General features: G+C 49.3%; 1 protein-coding gene and 1 pseudogene across 1 annotated transcript; one reads left to right on the top strand and one right to left on the bottom strand.

Annotated features, from left to right (window-relative positions):
* Positions 1-595: 595 nt before the first annotated feature.
* Positions 596-14,477, top strand: LOC116863157 (death-associated protein kinase 1-like; the record flags this gene model as incomplete). The annotated part of the gene is made up of 7 exons (XM_032850659.1): positions 596-901; positions 3,195-3,392; positions 4,376-4,514; positions 5,728-5,848; positions 8,937-9,125; positions 11,948-13,176; positions 13,653-14,477. Coding segments are annotated over 7 exons (2,333 nt in total), but the record flags the coding sequence as incomplete, so codon positions are not given.
* A 529-nt stretch (positions 14,478-15,006) lies between these two features.
* LOC116863158 lies at positions 15,007-17,651 on the bottom strand (annotated as a pseudogene).
* Positions 17,652-20,041: the final 2,390 nt, after the last annotated feature.

Raw genomic sequence — 20,041 nt, 5'->3', positions numbered from 1 at the left:
CCTGCCGCTTCCCACCACTAGGGGTCAGCAGTGAGCAACGATGAATGTTTTCCCTCTGATGCCTCTGTCTCCCTGTGAAATGATCATTTTTATGATACCGGACACAAACTCTGTCCTAACGAGAACTCAGTGAGGTTCAGGACTGCCTGCCAAATCCCGTCCGCTCTGCCTGGGACAAGCTGGCCTGCTAGTGGGTAGAATCCTCTTGCGGTCAGCCTGACACAATCTCATGGCCCAGAGTGGGACGGCGTCATCGGCCTCAGTCAGGGTCCTGATGGGGATGTTAATGGAAGGACAGTGTCATGGGCACAGTCAGGGGAGCTGAGACGGTGAAGCATTCAAGGCCTGGGACAGAAGGAAGCCATTCCCTCCCCTGGGGCGGAAAGACCAGAGGAAGATACTCTGTTCCTGAGAAAGCTGGAAGCCCCGGGATGAAGCCGCTGCGCAAGGGGGGGGTTGGGGGGTGGTGTCTGAGTCTGTCTCTGGGGTCCGCCTCTGGCACTGAGCAGCACAGGCCAGGGCTGCGGGAGGTGGAGCGGACAGGAAGAACCAGGGCAACACCCCTGACCCACACGTGGGGGGCCCACGGGGCCAGCCCAAAGCAGCAGGGTGTGGGGACGAGAGTGTCCTGGGAAGAGACAAGGCACGGGCCAGGCTGGGGGGAGTAGACACTCAGGCAGCCCTGTTCTCACCGCCTCCCGTCCACTTGCAGTGTCCGTGAGCATCAGCAACCTGTACCCGGGCTGCGAGCACGTGAGCGTGAGGAGCCGTAGCATGATGTTCGAGCCGGGACTCACGCGAGGGACCCTGGAGGTGTTGGTGGCCCCACCCCAGCACCCACACTGCGCAGCCGACGACCAGTCCACTAAGGCCATTGACATCCAGAATGCTTATCTGAACGGTACAGTGGCCCATGCACCCCACTGGGGAGCACCTTCTGTCTCCCTTCTCCCTGGACTGTAAGTCCTCCCCCTGAGGGAGCGGTCCCCCGCGTCTGTCACAGCCCCACAAGGACAGAGAAAGAGCCACACAGAGTGACCGAGGGAGTAGCCCAGTGAAGCACAGTTGGTTCCTACCTGTAAGGAGTGAAACTAAACCCCCTGTCCTCCTGGGCACCTAGCAGAGCCCCAAGCACACAGTAGGTGCTCAGAAAATGTTGAATAAATCAATACATTTTCTTGGCAGAGCCCAACATCCACTTGGATGAGAAAACTTATAAAATACTATCCCGCTGGCAGTTTGACAAATGCAGGTGTGAGAAGAGTTATCCTTGACCACATCTGCACTCGTGGCTGGTGCTAGGCAGCCCAGGCACGGGCGATTCTCTCCAAGGGCAAAATTTCCCATGTGTTCTTTGCCCTCAAACATTTCCAAGGGGGTGACACTTCAAATGTTCCCTTGGAAGGTTATTTTCTCTAGCAGTCACTGTGTCACCCCCCATCCAGCCCCTGGAGCTCCCGGGCCCCCCATTGGCCCACTTTGTCACTTGAATGCCAGCCAGTTCCATCAAGAACGGAAGGGACCCTAATGAGTGTGAATGTATTCTCTTAACTCTATTCCTAGAGCAGAAGGTCTAGAGCAGGGATAAAGCAGTTTCTTTGAGACCCACCTGTGAGGACCGTATGCGCTGATTCCAGCGCCCACTCCAGTGTCCTGCACAGGGGAGGTGCTCGGACAATGCCGGTCGGAGGCATCTTCCCGTCGGCTCCGTGATTACCCTGAACCCCGTGAACGGTAGACGTCAATGTGTGTCACCTCGAGCTGTTCATCTCCGGGGTGCAGACGGGTCTCCTGCGAGGCTTGTGAAGACTCAGACTGCCACCCTGCCCCCCAGAGCTGCTGAGCCAGGAGGTGGGGGGGGGCGAGGTTCCCAAGTGAGGCTGCTGCCCACTAGGAGAACCACTGGGTCCAGGGATGTAGAATTAAAGCCCACGGGCATTTTCTTTTTTAAAAGCGGAGTGTTGTCTGTGGTCCGGAGCTGAGCTAGTGTCATAGCATCGGGAGAGGGGCAGCCTGTCCCCAGCACCCCTCGCTCACCCGACTCCTCGCAGCCCCTGCCCCACCCGAGATCTGGCTCCCAGTGCTCCCAGTGCTAGAGGACCTGTGCCTGTGCTCCGGAACCCTCCACACTACTGCCTCAGCGGACAGACTTAGAGAGTCCCGTGCCCAGGGCTGCCTGTGCTCCAAGTCGAGGCTCCAAAAGTGCCCTTGGATCTTCCTGAATAATGGTGGATTGCAGAATTTCTGGCCCAAAATTAGCACCGAGGGGAAGAATTGGGGAAAGGGAGCTTGAAATCCTACAACATAAATGGTCCTGCCTGCTTACCCCAGAGGCCAGTGCGTGGATGGTCACTGCCTTGCTGAGATGTGGCCGTGTAGGGCTAGGGATGCCCCTGTGTATTCCACTGCCCCCCACGCTGGCTGAGTGTATGGACCCCACCTCCTCACAGCTCCCTCCGTCAGATGCAGACCGTGCTAATCAACCATTGCATCTTTCACCTGTGCAGGTGACCTACCTGAGCAGGTCACTTCCTCACCTGAGGAACGTGAATATAACCAAATTTAAATTTAAATAAATTTATTATTGATATTATTATATTATATTATTATATTATATAATTATACATATTACATATATAAAATATTATATATAATTATTGTTATATATAATTGTTATTATATATAATAACAATTATATATAATTTATATTATATATAATATAATTTATAATATATAATATTATATATTAATAACAATTATATATAATTGTTATTATTAATAAAACATTGTTATATTTATTAATAATTAAATAAATAATTTGGTTATATTTGGTAATTTAACCAAAATTAAATTACATATCTCAGTGACTTTTACATTCAACATCACATATACCCTGTCATGTTCCAAAAAGGATTTTATACTTCTTTGAAGGTAGGGAATCTTATCACATACGTTCTCTGACTGTGTGAGTTTGTTGATGGGGAGCCCAAAGCCACCAGTTGGCTCTGACTCCTTCCTCGTGAGGAGTCATTCCTGTGGGGAAGGTGGGAGTGTATAGATAAACAGCTGGGTGGTATGGACACCACTCTTTCCCTCAGCAGGCCCTAAACTGTTAAAAAAAAACCACAAAAACAAAAAACTGTGGTTGGCATTTGCTGGTGGTGGTACAGATAAGTCATCTCTCCTCTCTGTAGGCGTCGGTGATTTCAGCGTGTGGGAATTCTCTGGAAATCCTGTGTACTTCTGCTGTTACGACTACTTTGCCGCCAACGATCCCACATCCATCCACGTCATCGTTTTCAGTCTGGAAGAACCCTACGAGATCCAGTTGAACCAAGTGATTTTCTGGCTGAATTTCCTAAAGTCTCTCGTGCCAGTTGAAGAGCCCATTGGTAAGCTAGCAGGTCTGGGGTGGGGGCGCCCTTCCCGCCGGGAGGATCCACAGCTCGGGGCTAACTGTGAGGCTCCCCCACACCCGGTCTCTCCTTCCCATGACTAGATTCCCGCTCTGGACGGTTCCTGAGGCCCGGCCGCTCCCTTTGTTCACAGGGAGTTATTACAGGATCACATTTTCCTGCCTCAGAGACCAGGTCCGAGCAATTCCTTGAGAACCACGTGTCACTCTCTCCCTACATGCTAGAGCTGTGGTCACTTTTGTTGGGTGGAAGTGGAATTCGTCCTTTGATGGTCTCTGTGCCTCTGCCTACGTGATGAAAAAGCAGAACGGGCCCTCCTCTGTTGTGTGGTTCCATCAAGAACGGAAGGGACCCTAATGAGTGTGAACATATTCTCTTAACTCTATTCCTAGAGCAGAAGACAACCTCCAATACACTTTTGTTCCTTCGTGTACAAAACAAAAAGGAGCAGCCTTCCAGGGTGGGCACTGGGCTATCTGTTTTGTTCTTTGAAATTCATGCAATAATCAAATAATTGGACTTAACCTCTTCAGGGGACCCCCACTCTTCCTCTTGCTTTCCTGTTCTTTTGGCTGTTTTCTTCCTAAACCCTAAGGAGCTAAGGAGAGGCTGGTGGGCTGTGTGCACCGCAGGAGGCCCTCTCCGCCATCTCTGGGTGTCGCTGCATTCGGAGGGCTTTCTTTGTCTGGTAAAGGGTGCACCTGCTCGGAGTTTGATTTCCCCACACCATGCAAGCAGGGCCCCCCAGAGGGAGAGCTGAGAAGCTCCCTCGTGTTCTGTGGTCTGAGCCCAGGAAACAGGCTCATCCCGATGTTGGCCAGGCCCAGGCCTTCTCAGGCTGAGCCCACACAGCGGGCAGTCTGCACCTCCCAGAGGCCAGCACGGCCTCCCTCCCCCAGGGAACTCAAGGCAGCCAGGAAGGAGGACCCACCTGTGAAACACCTGCTTTCTGCCCCCAGCCTTCGGCGGCAAGCTGAAGAACCCGCTGCACGTGGTCCTGGTGGCCACCCACGCCGACATCATGAATGTGCCTCGGCCGGCTGGAGGCGAGTTTGGGTATGACAAGGACACGTCCTTGCTCAAGGAGATCAGGAACAGGTGAGGGCGTCGCTGGTGACAGGGGCCATCCCACAGAGCTTACGGAGACCAGAGGTCTCCTTTGCTTGGTTGACTTCTGTGGCATGGTTTTTATTTGTATCAAAACATTGAAAACATAACAGATGCAACAGAAGTAAAGAGCATGGGATAAAAAACAACAAAGCATGCATTGCTTTCCTGACCCCCTGTAGCCAGTGCCCCAGGGGATCTTCTGTTAGGGGTTTCATGCACTGAGTTTCCGCTTTCTGGAGGCACCTCCACCCGACAGATGACATTATCAGATTTGGCATCGGTGCCCGTCTAGCTAGTTAGCACATCCATCATTACGCCTCCTTCTCTTCTCCTTATTTCTTATTTTTTGGTGAGAATGTTTCTCCCCCAAAAATGTTTAAGCTCAACCCTTAGCAAATGTCTGTCGTGTAATGCAGTGTCACCAACTGTGGTCACCATGTTGATGAAGACCCCCGGTGGTGGTTGTTGCTTTTGCTCTCAGTTCCTCTGACGATGGTCTTCTTACCACTGAGCAGTATCACTCAAGGCAAAGTTGCCGCTCATGAGGGGCTCGTGACAGTCACTTGGGGGTCCTGACCTGATCTGGAAAGTAGGAGGGGCTGGAGGGGGAAATACCAGCGTGAGATTCCTGGCACGTGTTTTTGTAGAATTTCTGTTTCATCAATCATTGTGGATGTGCACGGGTCACAGTGTAGAAATACGCATTTTTACATAGCATCTGTCAAAAAAATCTGGAAGCTGCAGCTTTGACAGTAATGTGAATTCTCGATTGATTGTCTGCAGACACTTCCTGTGGTCCTCCTGATAGGAAAAAAAGGGCTCGTACTAATATTTTCCATCGAAGGTGTGACTGTCAGGCCCATCGTCTGCTCTTACGCCATCACCCTGTGACGGCCTCCGTCCTCTTAGCGTGCAAGGGGCAGGCACAGGCCTCATCTGTCCTGCGTCAGGTGACCTGAAATCTTCCCATACTGTGTGCCTGCCGCTTTGTGGGACTGGAACTGCCCCTCGTCCCTCAGCAGCCACCATCCTCAGGTCTCAGAGCATGCGGGTCCCCACCCCTCCCGCCAGGGGATGCCAGCAGACGGCAAGGGAGGGTTGGCCTTTGCAAGGTCACAAGAATGTTCTGGTTTCTGGCCAGCAGAAGCCTGGCTCCCGGGGGCACCGCAGCACCCTGAGGAGGCCGCTGCTCTTCCCTCAGGTTTGGAAACGATCTTCACATTTCAAACAAGCTATTTGTTCTGGATGCTGGCGCTTCGGGCTCTAAGGACATGAAGGTCCTTCGAAGTCACCTGCAAGACATCCGGAGCCAGATTGTGTCGGTGAGTGAGCCGGGAGGCTGCAGGCCCACCTTTGCCCAGACCATGAGGTCACCCCAGAGCCGATCTGTTCGTGCTATCCTTGTGGTTTGGTTGAGTCCTCAGGGGCCCCGGGACAGGGCAGTCACAGGGCCGTGTTTGTGTCCCGTTGCTCTGGGAGGAAAGAAGGGTGAGAACAAGGAGGGGGCCTGGAGCTGAGGGGTTATGGACATGGGGTCACCTTTGGGTGTATGAGATTCTGACAGTTTTAGTAACACGGCCTTTTACAAATCACAGAAACCACCCAGAAGTGACTTACTGTGCGATATTTAGAAAATGGAGAGAAGCATCTGCGGGGTTCAGTCAGTTAAGCGTCCAAACTTGGTTTTGGCTCAGGTCTCAATCTGATGGGCCGTGAGATCTAGCCGCACACCAGGTTCCACACTCAGCCCGGAGTCTGCTGGAGGATTCTCTCCTTCTGTCCCCCCAACCCCGCCCTTCTGTATATGCTCTCTTCCTCTCTCTCTAAAATAAATAAATTTATTTTTAAAAGAGCTTATTTATTCAAGACTGAGAGAGGGAGGAGGGGTGTGCATGCTTGCATGAGCAAGGGGGAGGGGCAGAAGCAGGCTCCCCAAGGAGCAGGGAGCCTGATACAGGACTTTGGTCCAGGACCCGTGACCTGAGCCACGGCAACTGCTTAACCGACTGAGTCACATAGGCACCTCCATAAATAAGTAAATTTGAAAAAAAAAAAAGCCAGAGGCACTTCTTAGAGTTAATACAGTTCCAGCATACATCTTTCGGGAATGAGATAATTGGATTGGGATTTTTATCTTAAAATTTCAGTGGAAGAATAAATAACATATTATAAAAACTGTGTAGCTAATCCAAAATTTAAAAAATCAATAAGCGGAGTAAATGAGTGTAGAAGTAAATCACAACATCTACAGAAATTTAGTAGAAGACAAAGATGTTGTTTCAGTTTGGGGGAAAATGTGATTTCATCCGTGATCTGACACAACTGGCTATTATTCTAGAATGAAATGAGATTGAATTCTACTCACTGAGAGTCCCCAAAATAAATTCTAGGTGGATTAAACCTATTAAATGTCAAAAAGAAGAAGAAAAAAAACCCCCACAATATCTTGACTATGTTTTTAAAATAACTTGGTACTGCTTTGGAAAACCTTTTAGGTCATACAGGGAACCCTACGAGTTTTCAAAGAAAGTATCTATTTGACAATATGGAAGCTAAAATTTCTTTTCTGTCAAAAAAATTCCATGAACAAAGTTAAAAGGTGAAATAGACTGGAAAAAAATATTCTCAGTGCCTCTGACCCATAAAAGGTTGCTGCTCTATAATACTCGAAAAGTTCTCTGGAGCTGACACAAAAGGGTAAACATCCCAAGGGCAGAATGCTCCCTGAAAAGTTGCTGCTGCCCCAGCCTCCTGGGTGGGAACAAGGAGCCTGTGTCTCTCCTTCCCTTGGGGGGGGGGGGGGGGGGGGGGGGCGGTGGCTCCACTTAGAGCTTACTGCTTCCCTGCTGGGACATGCCCCTTCACACCAGGCTCCAGTTCCCGATGTGCTGTAGGAATCTTTAGGAAAACTCTGGGCCCACCTGAAGGCCAGTTCTTGCCTTCCAGTGGGATCTCCAGTAAGGCACAGTGAGTGGGGAGTAGTCTGGCGGGGGGGGGGGGGGTCTCAGAAGAACCCCGTCACAGAAACCAGTGGGCATTGATCGGGAACAGTGGTCTGTGAAGGACCCCAGCCCCTCCCCACCAGCTGGCAGTAGGGGCTCTGCTCTGGGCTCAGAGTTTGAACTGGGAGGTGGTGAGATTGTCTGCTTCACAACCCCCACCCTCAACTTCTGAGGCTGAGCAGATGGAACCCATCACACAGACCGCCTTTTTGCCTGGGAACTTTGTTTTATGAATAGGGAGTGGAATTTAGCTGACCTAAAGGTAGGATTTGAGAAGGGACTACATGGTTAATGATGCAGGGCAGTATATGGCTGGCTTTTTTAATTAGGATGGTGTGCAGATTATCTGAGTCTGTCACACAGATGATTTATTTAATGGAATTAAAAGATTAAAAATCAATTTCAAGGGGAGTGGGGGGATGGGCAAAATAGGTGAAGGCGGGTGGGAGTTACAACCTTCCAGCTGTGGAGGGAGTAAGTCGCAGGAATAAAAGACACAGCATAGGGGCGCCTGGATGGCTCAGTGGGTTAAAGCCTCTGCCTTTGGCTCAGGTCATTGCCCTAGGGTCCTGGGATTGAGGCCCCCATCGGGCTCTCTGCTCGGCAGGGAGCCTGCTTCCCCCTCTCTCTCTGCCTGCCTCTCTGCCTACTTATGATCCCTGTCAAATAAATAAAAATCTAAAAAATAAATAAATAAATAAATAAATAAATAAATAAAAGACACAGCATAGGGAATATCATCCATAGTATAGTAACAGTGGGCGGTGACAGAAGTCACCACACTTGTGTGGTGAGCCTGGCATAGCCTGTGGACTGGTCCACTCCCTGCGTCACGCCCTAAAACTCTCGTAAGGTTGCGTGTCAACTATACTCAAAATTTTTGGAAATAATTTAAGAAAGAAATCTATTTCAAGCCTGTTACCAAGAATTAGTCTCATTTAAAACTGTATTTATCCACAACATTCCCACGAATACCTAATTTACTGGTAAAAACCCACTGGGATACTGCTAAGGACGGTTCATCTCTTTTCCTGTCCCTTTGCTCATCAAGTGACCATCTTGTGGCTGAAAGAATTGCTCCAGGGCAGGATGGAACACAGCTTTTGGGGCCAAGGAGCACTGAGATTGAGTCCCTGTTCCAAATGCCTTGTTATGAAGCCTCCCCCCTATTTAACCATTCGCCGTAGAAACGAAAGCGTCCATGTACTACTTGACGCTTGTAACCGGGTTTCACGGAGAGGCGGCGCTGTAAAGAAAGAACTGGGCCCGTTTGCCCAACAAAAAAGCCCTAACTCATCCCGAATATTTCTTGCAACGGTGCTGAAAAGAGCGCCATCCCCTCTCCCTGGGCTTCTCCGAGGGAGCGCCCTGGGCCGCAGGTTGACCTGTCCGGTCCTGCTTGTTCTAGGTGTGCCCGCCGATGACGCACCTGTGTGAGAAGATCATCTCCACGCTGCCTTCCTGGAGGAAGCTCAACGGGCCCAACCAGCTCATGTCGCTGCAGCAGTTTGTGTATGACGTGCAGGATCAGCTGAACCCGCTGGCCAGGGAGGGAGACCTCCGGCGCATCGCCCAGCAGCTCCACAGCGCAGGCGAGGTAGGGGTAGGGGGCGGGGCCCGGGCTGGGGCGGGGGAGGGGCTCCACGGGAGTGTTTCTGCCGCCTCGGAAGGGGCTTTGAGCCCGCAGAGCCGAGTAGAAACTGACCAGCCACCCACAATCTATCCAGACGTGGGGCCCGGGTGGTATTCGGGTGATATTCGGAGTTCTCTGCTCCCCCGTGCCCCCTGAGAGCTGTCCCGTGGCTGTGTGCGGGTTTGCTCATTTTCCCCGCTTGTGCGAGTTAGGGGGCACAGTTCCTGCCGCACGGGGCAACTGGGCCTCTCTCCTCTCGTCCTGGGGCACCCAGTGCTTAGCTGTGATTTTCTGCCCCATGGGCTGAAAACCTAAACAGACTTTGGGGCTTACAGATTATTGAGAAAAGGCAGTGACGAGAGGACATCAGAGACACTTTCACCCAGCAAGCAGGGTCCCCCAGAAATGACCCAGAAATGGAGATCTTTGCTCCTGCGTGCGTGGCATTCAGCACTGGGGCTTGGGACTTCTGTTCTCATCGCCTCTTCTGCCTGTCCCCAAAGAGGGGACCTAGCCTTTTCGTTCCTCCATCCTGTGACATCAGGGGACAGTTGAGGCTAGTCCGGGCCACGAAGAGCAGTTCTGAACGTGAAGACCCAGAAGCAGTTCTGAGAATTCTAGACACCAGGAGCTTCCGGTCCAGTCTCAGTGTCCCCTTGACTCAAGGCCCGTGTGTGTGAGTCAGATAGGCCTGACATTAAAACTGAATCTGGTGACCCTGAAAACTAGAGCATCAGGCAGTGAGAGTGGGAGCCTCCGAACTCTGCTGAAACTGCTGGTAATCTACAGGCCCCTACCGCTCTGCTTTAAAGTGATTGAATCCAAGGACCGGAATCCCAGCTTACATTATAAGATAAGAGTAACCGTAATAATAAACTCTCTCCATTGACTCAGTCTTCTCTTGTCTTCTGATATCTGACCAGCAGTTTCTAGAGCAAGGGTATAATCCACTGTATTCTTTATTCTCCTTGCCCTTGAGACTTTAAGTGAGTAAGTGAAGCTCCGATAGTAGGAGTAAGGAAGGGGAATCTGTCAGGTGCCCGGGCTCTGCTTGGCCACCAGTCCCTCCCCCAGGCTGTTACTGCCCACTGGTAAGGAAGCTTTTAGGCACATGTCACCGGTTGTCCTGATGCGTCTTTCTGCTCTGGGACCCCTCACTGCACGAAGTCATCTGTCCCCTTAGTCTGCTCCCGTGTGGCCAGTGTCTCAGTCTTCCCTGACCCTGAGGTCCCTCCAAATGCCTAACAAGCAATAGATCTGCTCTACCCTCCCGGAATTGTCATTCTAGGGACCATTTGGAACACACTCGTGGGCAGAGGGGCTCTCAAAGCTGTAACTGCAGTGTAGACTAGAAGGTGGTCCTGGTACCAACAGTCAGGAGCCTCCGCCTCCATGTGAGAAGGGAAGCGGCTCTGGGTTCAGAGGGAGGAGAGGAGGGAGGTGCGGCACAGAGCGCAGCTGCCTCTGGGTGTTGTCCGTTTTCTGTCTCGCAGACTTCTGCTTTTTAAAGAAACACAGGTGACAGGTGACGCTCCAAGTCCTGTGCAGCCTCGTTCCTCCCTCCTCCTCTCTAACACCACTGCCTGCAGGCATCGCTTTCCAGACCTTTTTTTCTGTGTGTGTTAAAATTTTACATGATGAAATAATATAACAACTTTAATCTTTTTCTTGAAAAATTTTAAGCCTTCAGAGAAGTAAGTGCAAGAAGAGCTCAGTCATCATCTGCTTCACACTTAAGTTAACCAAGTGTTTACTCCATTGGTGCTGTCTCTCTCTCTCTCTCTCTCTCTCTCTCTCCTATTTATTTGCTTATTTGTTTTGCAAATAAGACATTTCACCCCTAAATAATTGAGCTTGTAGCCCCTCCGCTGTGGGGTATCCTCCCACTGGTACAGGGTGGAGGAGGGACCGTAAAGTAGCTCCTAAAACGAGACCCAAAAAACGAAGAAGGCAACTCCTTATAGTTTTATTCAAGGTGACTTACGAGCAGGGGAGATGGGGTGGGCAATGACCCACTTGTGCTGTTGGTCTCCACAAAGTCTGGACAGTTGTCTACAGATTTTGTAGACAGGGTCCGTGTGCCACTCACTGACTTCTAACTTCGAATTAGATCTCATGGCACCACCTGTGTGTCAGGAAGGGGAGACACTTTGTTCTCTTCGACAACTTTACCAAGGGCCAAAGCAAGCTTCCTACCCTCCTGGCCTTGGTGGGTGTTTCTCAGATTCATATATTAATCTCCAAGAGCCCCTGGGCCACGGAGGGCATCAGCGAGTGACCATGAACAAGACAAGAGGACTAAGGATGGAGTCACCCGGATTACCACAATATAATTAATTGTGTTCCAGAAACATAGCATGGATATAATACTACTATTAAACATATAGTCCCCATTTGAGTGTTTGCCGCTTGTCCCAGTCATTTCTGTCATAGTTGTTTTCATTCATTTGTGTGTTCATTTGGGAATGTAGAATCCGGTCAAAATTTTCTCATGGCACTTGTCTGCCATCTCTCTCTCTTTTTGCCTTTCGCTCATTGCATTGACCATTTTTTTGTTTTTTTTTTTAAACTATCCAAGGTAATCTTTTCATTCCTTCTCAGAACCTTCTCAAGCTGGTGTTTTGGGTCGCTGTTGGATTTCCGAGATCTGTCCCCATGAATGCCCTGGGTCAGTTTTTGCAACATGTGCTTAGAGTTTATCATTGTTCGGGTCCCCTAGCGCTCTGAACTGGTGCCTCTGGCCATCTTGGTCCCCACGTGTGACCTCCTGTTGTCCTTTCCGACAGATCAACATCATGCAGAGCGAAACGGTGCAGGACGTGTTACTCCTGGACCCTCGCTGGCTCTGCACCAACGTGCTGGGGAAGCTGCTGTCCGTGGAGACCCCACGGGCCCTGCACCACTACCGGGGCCGCTACACCGTGGAGGACGTCCAGCGCCTGGTGCCCGACAGTGACGTGGAGGAGCTGCTGCAGATCCTGGACGCCATGGACATCTGCGCCCGCGACCTGAGCAGCGGGACCATGGTGGACATCCCCGCCCTGATCAAGACGGACAACCTCCACCGGTCCTGGACAGACGAGGAGGACGAGGGGCGGGTCTACGGCGGCGTGCGCATCGTCCCCGTGGAGTACCTCACCCCCTTCCCGTGCGGCATTTTTCACAAGGTCCAGGTGAACCTGTGCCGGTGGATCCACCAGCAGAGCGCGGAGGGAGACGCAGACATCCGCCTGTGGGTGAACGGCTGCAAGATCGCCAACCGCGGGGCCGAGCTGCTCGTGCTTCTGGTCAACCACGGCCAGGGCATCGAGGTGCAGGTGCGCGGGCTGGAGACGGAAAAGATCAAGTGCTGCCTCCTGCTGGACTCCGTGTGCAGCACCATGGAGAACGTCATGGCCACCACGCTCCCGGGGCTGCTGACGGTGAAGCATTACCTGAGCCCCCAGCAGCTGCGGGAGCACCACGAGCCCGTCATGATCTACCAGCCGCGGGACTTCTTCCGGGCGCAGACCCTGAAGGAGACCTCGCTGACGAACACCATGGGGGGCTACAAGGAGAGCTTCAGCAGCATCATGTGCTTTGGCTGTCATGACGTGTACTCGCAGGCCAGCCTCGGGATGGACATCCATGCCTCGGATCTGAACCTCCTGACCCGGAGGAAGCTCTGTCGTCTCCTGGACCCACCCGATCCCATGGGGAAGGACTGGTGCCTTCTCGCCATGAACTTGGGTCTCCCCGATCTTGTGGCGAAGTACAACACCAACAACGGGGCTCCCAAGGAGTTCCTCCCCAGCCCGGTCCACGCCCTGCTCGGGGAATGGACCTCCTACCCCGAGAGCACGGTGGGTATCCTCATGTCCAAACTGCGGGAGCTGGGGCGTCGGGACGCAGCGGACTTTCTACTGAAGGCGTCCTCTGTGTTCAAGATCAACCTCGACGGCAATGGCCAGGAGGCCTATGACTCGAGCTGCAACAGCGGCACATCTTACAACTCTATTAGCTCCGTCGTGTCCCGGTGAGGACAGCCTTGGGCTTGGGCGGGGTCTCTTTGGCCTGCAAAACAGGGGGATGCGGCCCCTCTTTCCCATCCAGAAATTCAGGGTGCATCCCCCCGTGCCCACATATGGAAGGATGCCACCCTCCCTCCTGTTTTACCAGTCTCTCTGCCACTGTGTCCCTCCCGCTCACACACTCCACTGTGTGTGGATGGTCTTTCTCGTTTCAGAGCAGACCGTGCATCCCCTTGTCCTCTGGCCGTTTGAGAAACTAGCGTCCCTCCTCTCTCTGTTCTGGATACATCTCACCTCCAGCACCTTGCTCCTTGCTGATAATTTTACTGGAATTCCTCACTTTCAATGAAATTTTTTAAACTACGGATTGTCCTTTAAAGAAAAAAAAAAAAAACCCACACACATTTATCCAAAATGTGTATTACTTCTCCTCTTGTCCCTGTTAGACCACGTCCTCAGCTTATCTCTTTGGTATTTGTAGGAAGGACTCCCATGCATGGACTCCCACTGTATCCCTCATAAACAGACAACATGTGAGTGCCTTTGCAGAAGAGGGTGTGTCTGAGAGCAGCCGGGTCAGCCAGGAGCTGTCGCCAGGAGACGCCCCCTCTCTGTCCCTTGCTGTCTGCTGATCACCGCTGGAGGTGCTGCGCCCTGAGCTGGTTTGTCCCCCAGTAGTTTTTGTGTTTCACTTGGCAAGGAAAGGGGAGGAAGGAACCCTCTTCTGGAGTCATTTCACGACCGGCGTTGTTTTCATGGAAAGACGTGTCTTTGTTGCTCTTGTTTAAACGTCGACGTGCGGGTCCACGCAGCACCTGCCCATGGTCCCCCTGCCTCATTCCCGCGCATCTCAGGTAGAAGGTGACACAGCTGCAGGTGAGGAAGGCCTGTGGGAGAACTCGGAAGACCCCTGCCCCGTGGCGTGTGGCAGTCCGTTGTCATCGGTGCACAGCGGACGAGTTTTACATCTAGCTTCTGGTTCCGTAACCTTGTGTACTTGAAGTCCAACAAGATGACGGAAGTCAGTTTCCTTGCAGTGATTTTAAATTGTGATGGAGTTTTAAGTTGATATGAGGGAACGTGTCCTAATTCTTCTGTCCTGGGAAGCATGTAATTTTAATGTTCCAATCCATGTGTGTATATGTGTATATATATATAAATATGCATTATGTATATACATATATATGAATACAGGTATTTTTACTTAATCTATACAATGTAGTAAAAAGATGTTGGTTTCTCACTTCTGTTCTCTTTTTTTTCTTTTCCCTTTTTTTTTAATATAAATAAACTATTGCTTGTTGCATTCGATTGTTGGGCTTTCGTTCAAAAAGGATCCTATATCTCTGTTTTATTTTCACCCCGCGGTACCCACAGAGCGGACAAACCACACTGAAGTCCAGAAAGTCCGTGAACCTGAACCCCCGTATGGACACACCCAACTTACTTCAGGGTTGTTGTTACTAAAATTGGGAATGGTTAAAAAAAAAAAAAAAAAATTGGGAATGGTACAGGGAAATGGGAAGAGCCCAGAGGGTTTTCACATTTGTTCTCACTCAAAGAAGGGAACCACTTCCATTGTCCTTGCCTGACCCAAACACAGGCGGAATCCTGGAGTCCCAGCGCGGGCACTTGGGGAGATTGGTCTGTACAGACGTGTGGGGAACGGCCCGCAGGAGGGAGAGAAAACCCACCACACATTTCCCTTCATGAACAATCACACCCAACACTGAGCAGGGCACCAGAGGCCAGGACAGATTCGGGAAGAATCTGGAGAGGCCCTTCCTGTTCCTGCTCGAGTTCTAACCCAGCTCAGAGTTCTGTCCGCAGACCTTTCACAGACTGCAAATGGAAACAGAAAAAAGAAACTCTTGGGGCCAGATGTGTTACAGAATTAATAAAAAATCCAGTTTAGAAATGCAACGGTACCAAAACCATCACAGGACCCTGGCCAGCTTGAGACAGTACATTCCTGTGGTCGTCTCATGAATATGTCTGTGTTCCCGCCTCGTGGGGTTAACACTTCTGGGATTTCACAAGTGTGCTCAAGGGTTGGGGGACTTGTGTCCAAGCACTGATTCCAAAAAGGATGCCCTTTTCTTTTTCAAAGGTAAGTATTTTTGGCTTTTTATACCTGTTCTTGAAAATCCAATATTTTTTGTTCTCTGATTCTGTCCTTCAAAGACATAACCAACCACCAGAACGCCCTGATTCAGGCGTTCACTGCTGTACTTCAGATCCTAATAAATGCCTGGAGAGTAAAATTCGGTGCTGGAGTGAGGTTTTCCATATGACATGTGATAGTAACCCAGCTATCAACTACGATAAGGGAGATATTTCAATTTTCAGTGAAATGACCTAAGTCCAGATATGGTTAAAAACTAGATCTTTGGGGTCCCTGGGTGGCTCAGTTGGTTGAGCGACTGCCTTCAGCTCAGGTCATGATCCCAGAGTCCTGGGATCAAATCCCGCATCAGGCTCCCAGCTCCTCGGGGAGTCTGCTTCTCCCTCTGACCTCTCCATCTCATGCTCTCTCTCTCTCACTCACAAATAAATAAAATCTTAAAAAGAAAAAAATGCTAGATCTTTTTGGGCTAGGTAAGAGACTTAGGCCCTCATCTAACACCCACAAATACACAAAGTGGCCCCATCTCTTTTCTAAATAACAGATCATGAACCAGAAAAGACCACTTATAGGAACTTACCTTGAGGGTGTCAGCCTAAGGAAACACCACAGATCACAAAATTACTTGAACCAAGCTGCTCTTTACAGTTTCAAGTGAAATCCTATGAAAAATTTCAAAATTCTAGTAACTTCAAAAGGGTATAGTAAATTAAGTATATTGGTCAAATTATGTAGCCTTTTAAATATATTTATGAAGTGATTAACACGAGGATGTGTTTCCAGTCATTACAAATGGAAACAGCACAAATATTACATGTACACAATGAACAATTGTGTAAACCAAAACCCCACAAAATTCTACATGAAATTCGACATGACTCAATCTTGTGCATGATGGTGACTTTTCCATTTTTTGTCTAAATGTCTCCATAGGCAAATGCTTATGTTGGTTCCAGAACTGGAAGGAATCCAGGCTTGCATTGAAGCCACAGAGACAGGTCCCACAGCAGCCACTGCCTTCAGAAGTTTGTATGCCATCTTGGGGACTACCCAGAACCCAGTTACACTAGCAGCAGCATTTTCTGGACTGTATTTGCAGGATTGGAGCTTTCAAAATAGATAGAGACTTGATTACTTGATTACTGATCCATCTCCTGGGGAACATGAGATCAAGACAGTTTGCAGGTACAAAGGCTACGATCTAAATTGTGAATATGAAATACAGTTTCTCTTTTCTCTGCAAGTGTTCAAGTTTATAACAAGATAAGGGGCTCCATTTACCCCTAAACAATATGGGTAGGATTCCTGTGAGTCCAGGCCTCCGTCGTTCTGAACATACTGGAAGGGTTAACCGATCAGACCACCACTGCAGCCATCACTGCCTTCAGCCCGAGAGCAGTCCAGCAGGTTCTGCTTACTCAGTGACACTAGATAGCCAGTTTTCTAGAATATTGGTCCTTCGAGGGCTCCAGTTGCACTAAAAGCCCAACAAGAAGCACAGGACCCTGGAACCAAATTAAAAAGCTCTCAGGCTACAGAACCAATAGCAAGAGCTATTAGCTCTCTTGGCTACAGAACCAAGAGTAACAGCAGCTCCCACATCTGAAACTCTTTTGAAACATCATGAGCTGTCCATTGTTTCTCAGCCAAACACAGCAATGACACGGATTTCTTTCGCCTTTACTCTCGAGCTGCAGCTGCTGAGTACTGGCTCACCTGAGCCTTCACGGGGTTTGCAGAGCCTTTCTCTCTCCAGTCCACAGATGAGGGGGTCTCAGCAGAGAGAGGGGCTTGGCACACATTCTCCTCCTCACGCTTCTGTATCTGAAGGCCAATCATTATGGGCCTGAATGCTTCATTGGTCTTCAAGGAAAAGAAAGTGGAATGTTGAAAATTGAGATTATTTTGGCAAAACACTGAGGAGGGGACACATGAAACATTCAGCAACCCAAGCCACACTCACCAGGTCACCAAAGGCATTCATTGCCATCTCGAAGCTGTGTTTCCATTGGCTGTACTCCTGGTTGTGCTGTTCAATCATTTTCAGATTCATCTCCCACACTGCTCTCCTCCGTCCTTCTTCATTCTGCAGAAAAACAAGTGAACTATCCTCTATTTCTATTTAAAGCCAAATAACCTACTCGAAGTGGATGTGCTCACAGAGGGGAGGAGAGACCTTGACAGGGCCTGGGCTGATGCTCTGGGAACTGCTCTCCAGCAACTACACAGCAGGACATCTGTCCCCATCGTGTGCAGTCCCCAAACACTTGCCCAGATCCCTGGAAAGAAAGGGGACACAAGGAGAGGTGTCCGGGGAAGGCACAGTGTTCCGTCACTCTCCTCTTCTGTCTCCATTAGGCACAGATTCTTCTTCCCTCCCTAGTCTTTGTCAAAGCCAACAGAAATGTTTTATTTCCAGAAAAATATGGTTTCATAAAACGAGGAAAGACGGAATGTCGAAACTGCCTCTTCCTCCCCATTCTCTGTGTTGTGGATTATTATGTTCTTCAGCATCGAATGTGCTTTTCTTGAGATTTAATTTAAAACGTTTAAGAAAGATGCTATTTTAAGCCAAAAAGTGTTCATCAGGAAACCATGAATTTGCCCTCTGAAAATCATTTTTGCTCTCTTTAGGAACATGATTCCACAGGTCTAGACAGTGGGTCACAGCTCCTTTTCTGGACCTCCTTTCTGATAAGCTCCTGTGGGTCAGAGCTCTGCTCTGTTTGTCTCTATTTTTTACCCTGGAGCTTCCAATCCAACTGGGTCTCCTTACAGAGCAAATCAGCTTGGGCTGCGGAAGGTTAGGCCAGGAGTCCAGTGGCGCTGGCATGTCTGCCCGGAGCCCCCTGAGTTGACAGAAGGGTCTTCCCTGAGCCAATCCAAGCCTTTCAGGCACAATTCCCCGTTTGGAAAACCTCAGCAAGCTTCCCAAGGACATGGAGCTGGTGCTCACGGGGCCTTCTTAGTGGCGAGACGCAGTTCTGCTGACATATGAAGGCATGTGTTGGTTTGTCTTATTTTGTATACATAAGGGTTCTTGCTAGTGAGATCTTGGAGGCCAGAAAGCCACAAGGATTGGTTGGCACGATTCCAGCATTGAAAAGCTGTTAGACGGCCCGCCCCCTCCAGAAGTCTCCCATAATAAGGTAAGTTGGCCATGGAACAGGTTACATGGAAACTAGGTCACCCACCAGCATCAAGAAAACTTTCCTGCCACTAGGTACCCTATGAAACAGCACATGGTCCCCAACCCTGTGGCACCTCCCTTTTGAATATTAGTTGGGCTCCTAGAAACCCAAAGGCTTAGGGGGTGGGTATACAGTCACGGGCAATACCTACTGTACATTTGCTTATTTAAGTCTAACAATTGTAATTCCAGAACGCAGAGATAGCTAGGAAGATGGAAAAGAAGAATTGAAAAAGAACCTAGAATTATAGTGTCCATTAGGAGGAAACTTCCAGTTAGACAGGATTGTACCTTTAAGAACCACAGTCAGGGTTCCCAATCTAAATCCATGGAATGGGATGCCTACTTTAGTTCATATGTAGAAGCCTCCAAAAGTCTTCAAGATTCCAAAGTAGTCACATGGAAAGGTTCCTGAATAAAGGCTACTGGACAGTTAGAAACATGAGGGATGTTTGAGACCGAAGCCTGTAAGACTGACTTGTATCCTACGCCTCCCCCATCCTCCTTCCCCTGAGTGCTCTCTCTGCTACTTGCCCACCTCAGGGGCCTTTCCCCCTGAGGAGACACTTTTCTTTCCACAGGAAACCACCTGAGGTGACAGGTGATCCTCCCAAGATGCCTGTCATCCTTGGGCAAGGACTGAACTGAGGGCTAAGGTAAAACACTTCTTCAACCTGGGCAGGGTCCCCAGAGTTTGTTTCTGTGGTTCTTTCATTTTTAAATCAATCCTCCTAAGTCCAGGTGAGAGAGGGAAATAAATATTAACATTATCTCTTCCTTTCCAAGTCCAGACCAGCTGGTTATGGATCCTTTTCTCCTGGAATTACTATCTCCTCTTGTCCCTCTAGTTTTGCATCCTGAGAACCTGGCTTGGCTTTCCACCTGCCTCGGCTCTCTCTTAAGCTATCTTTGGGAGTGGCTCTAGATCTTGTAAAGGTAGTTCTGTTTACACCTTTGAAGAAGTCTTTTAGGTCCATGATATTGTTTAATATTCCCAAGTGTTACTGTCTTTCTTGGCTAAGATCTGATAATATAGTTTTTAAAATTTTAGTAACTACAGAATAAAAAATTTGGCCAAATTAAAAGCTGATATTTAGACGCTGATAGAATTTTTTAGTTTTCCCTTTTTTCTTTTTTTAAATTTTTATACATTTTCTGTTAAGCAAAATTTACTCAGAGGAAGACTTCCTCACAGGTGGATGGGCACATCAGTCCTTCAATATTATTAAAGCAAGAAGTCTGTTCTTTGAGAAACTAAAAACAGGTGTACTTGTTTTACAAATCTAGTCTTTACAGGACAGAAGGTCTGGTTCCAAAAACAATTCAAAGAACACCGATAATTTTTACCATTCCCCAAGCTGCCTCTCTTATTTATCTCAAAAGGCATATAAGTATTGTAAAAGTCCTGGCCCAAAGAGATAAGAAAGTCCTTCAAGAAAGTGCTTGAATTTTTTTCCTGTGCCTTCAAAATATAACATTCAGTGTTCTACTCATCTTCTCCAGGAACTCCTTGACAATGCAGATTCCAGGAAGATTAGTCTTACCAAGCAAACAG

This window comes from Lontra canadensis, unplaced genomic scaffold (assembly GCF_010015895.1).
Source record: "Lontra canadensis isolate GAN:19392208 unplaced genomic scaffold, GSC_riverotter_1.0 scaffold630, whole genome shotgun sequence".
NCBI classification, from domain to species: domain Eukaryota; kingdom Metazoa; phylum Chordata; class Mammalia; order Carnivora; family Mustelidae; genus Lontra; species Lontra canadensis.
The sequence above is the reverse complement of the archived record's forward strand: the minus strand, read 5'-3'. Positions and strand labels throughout refer to the sequence as shown.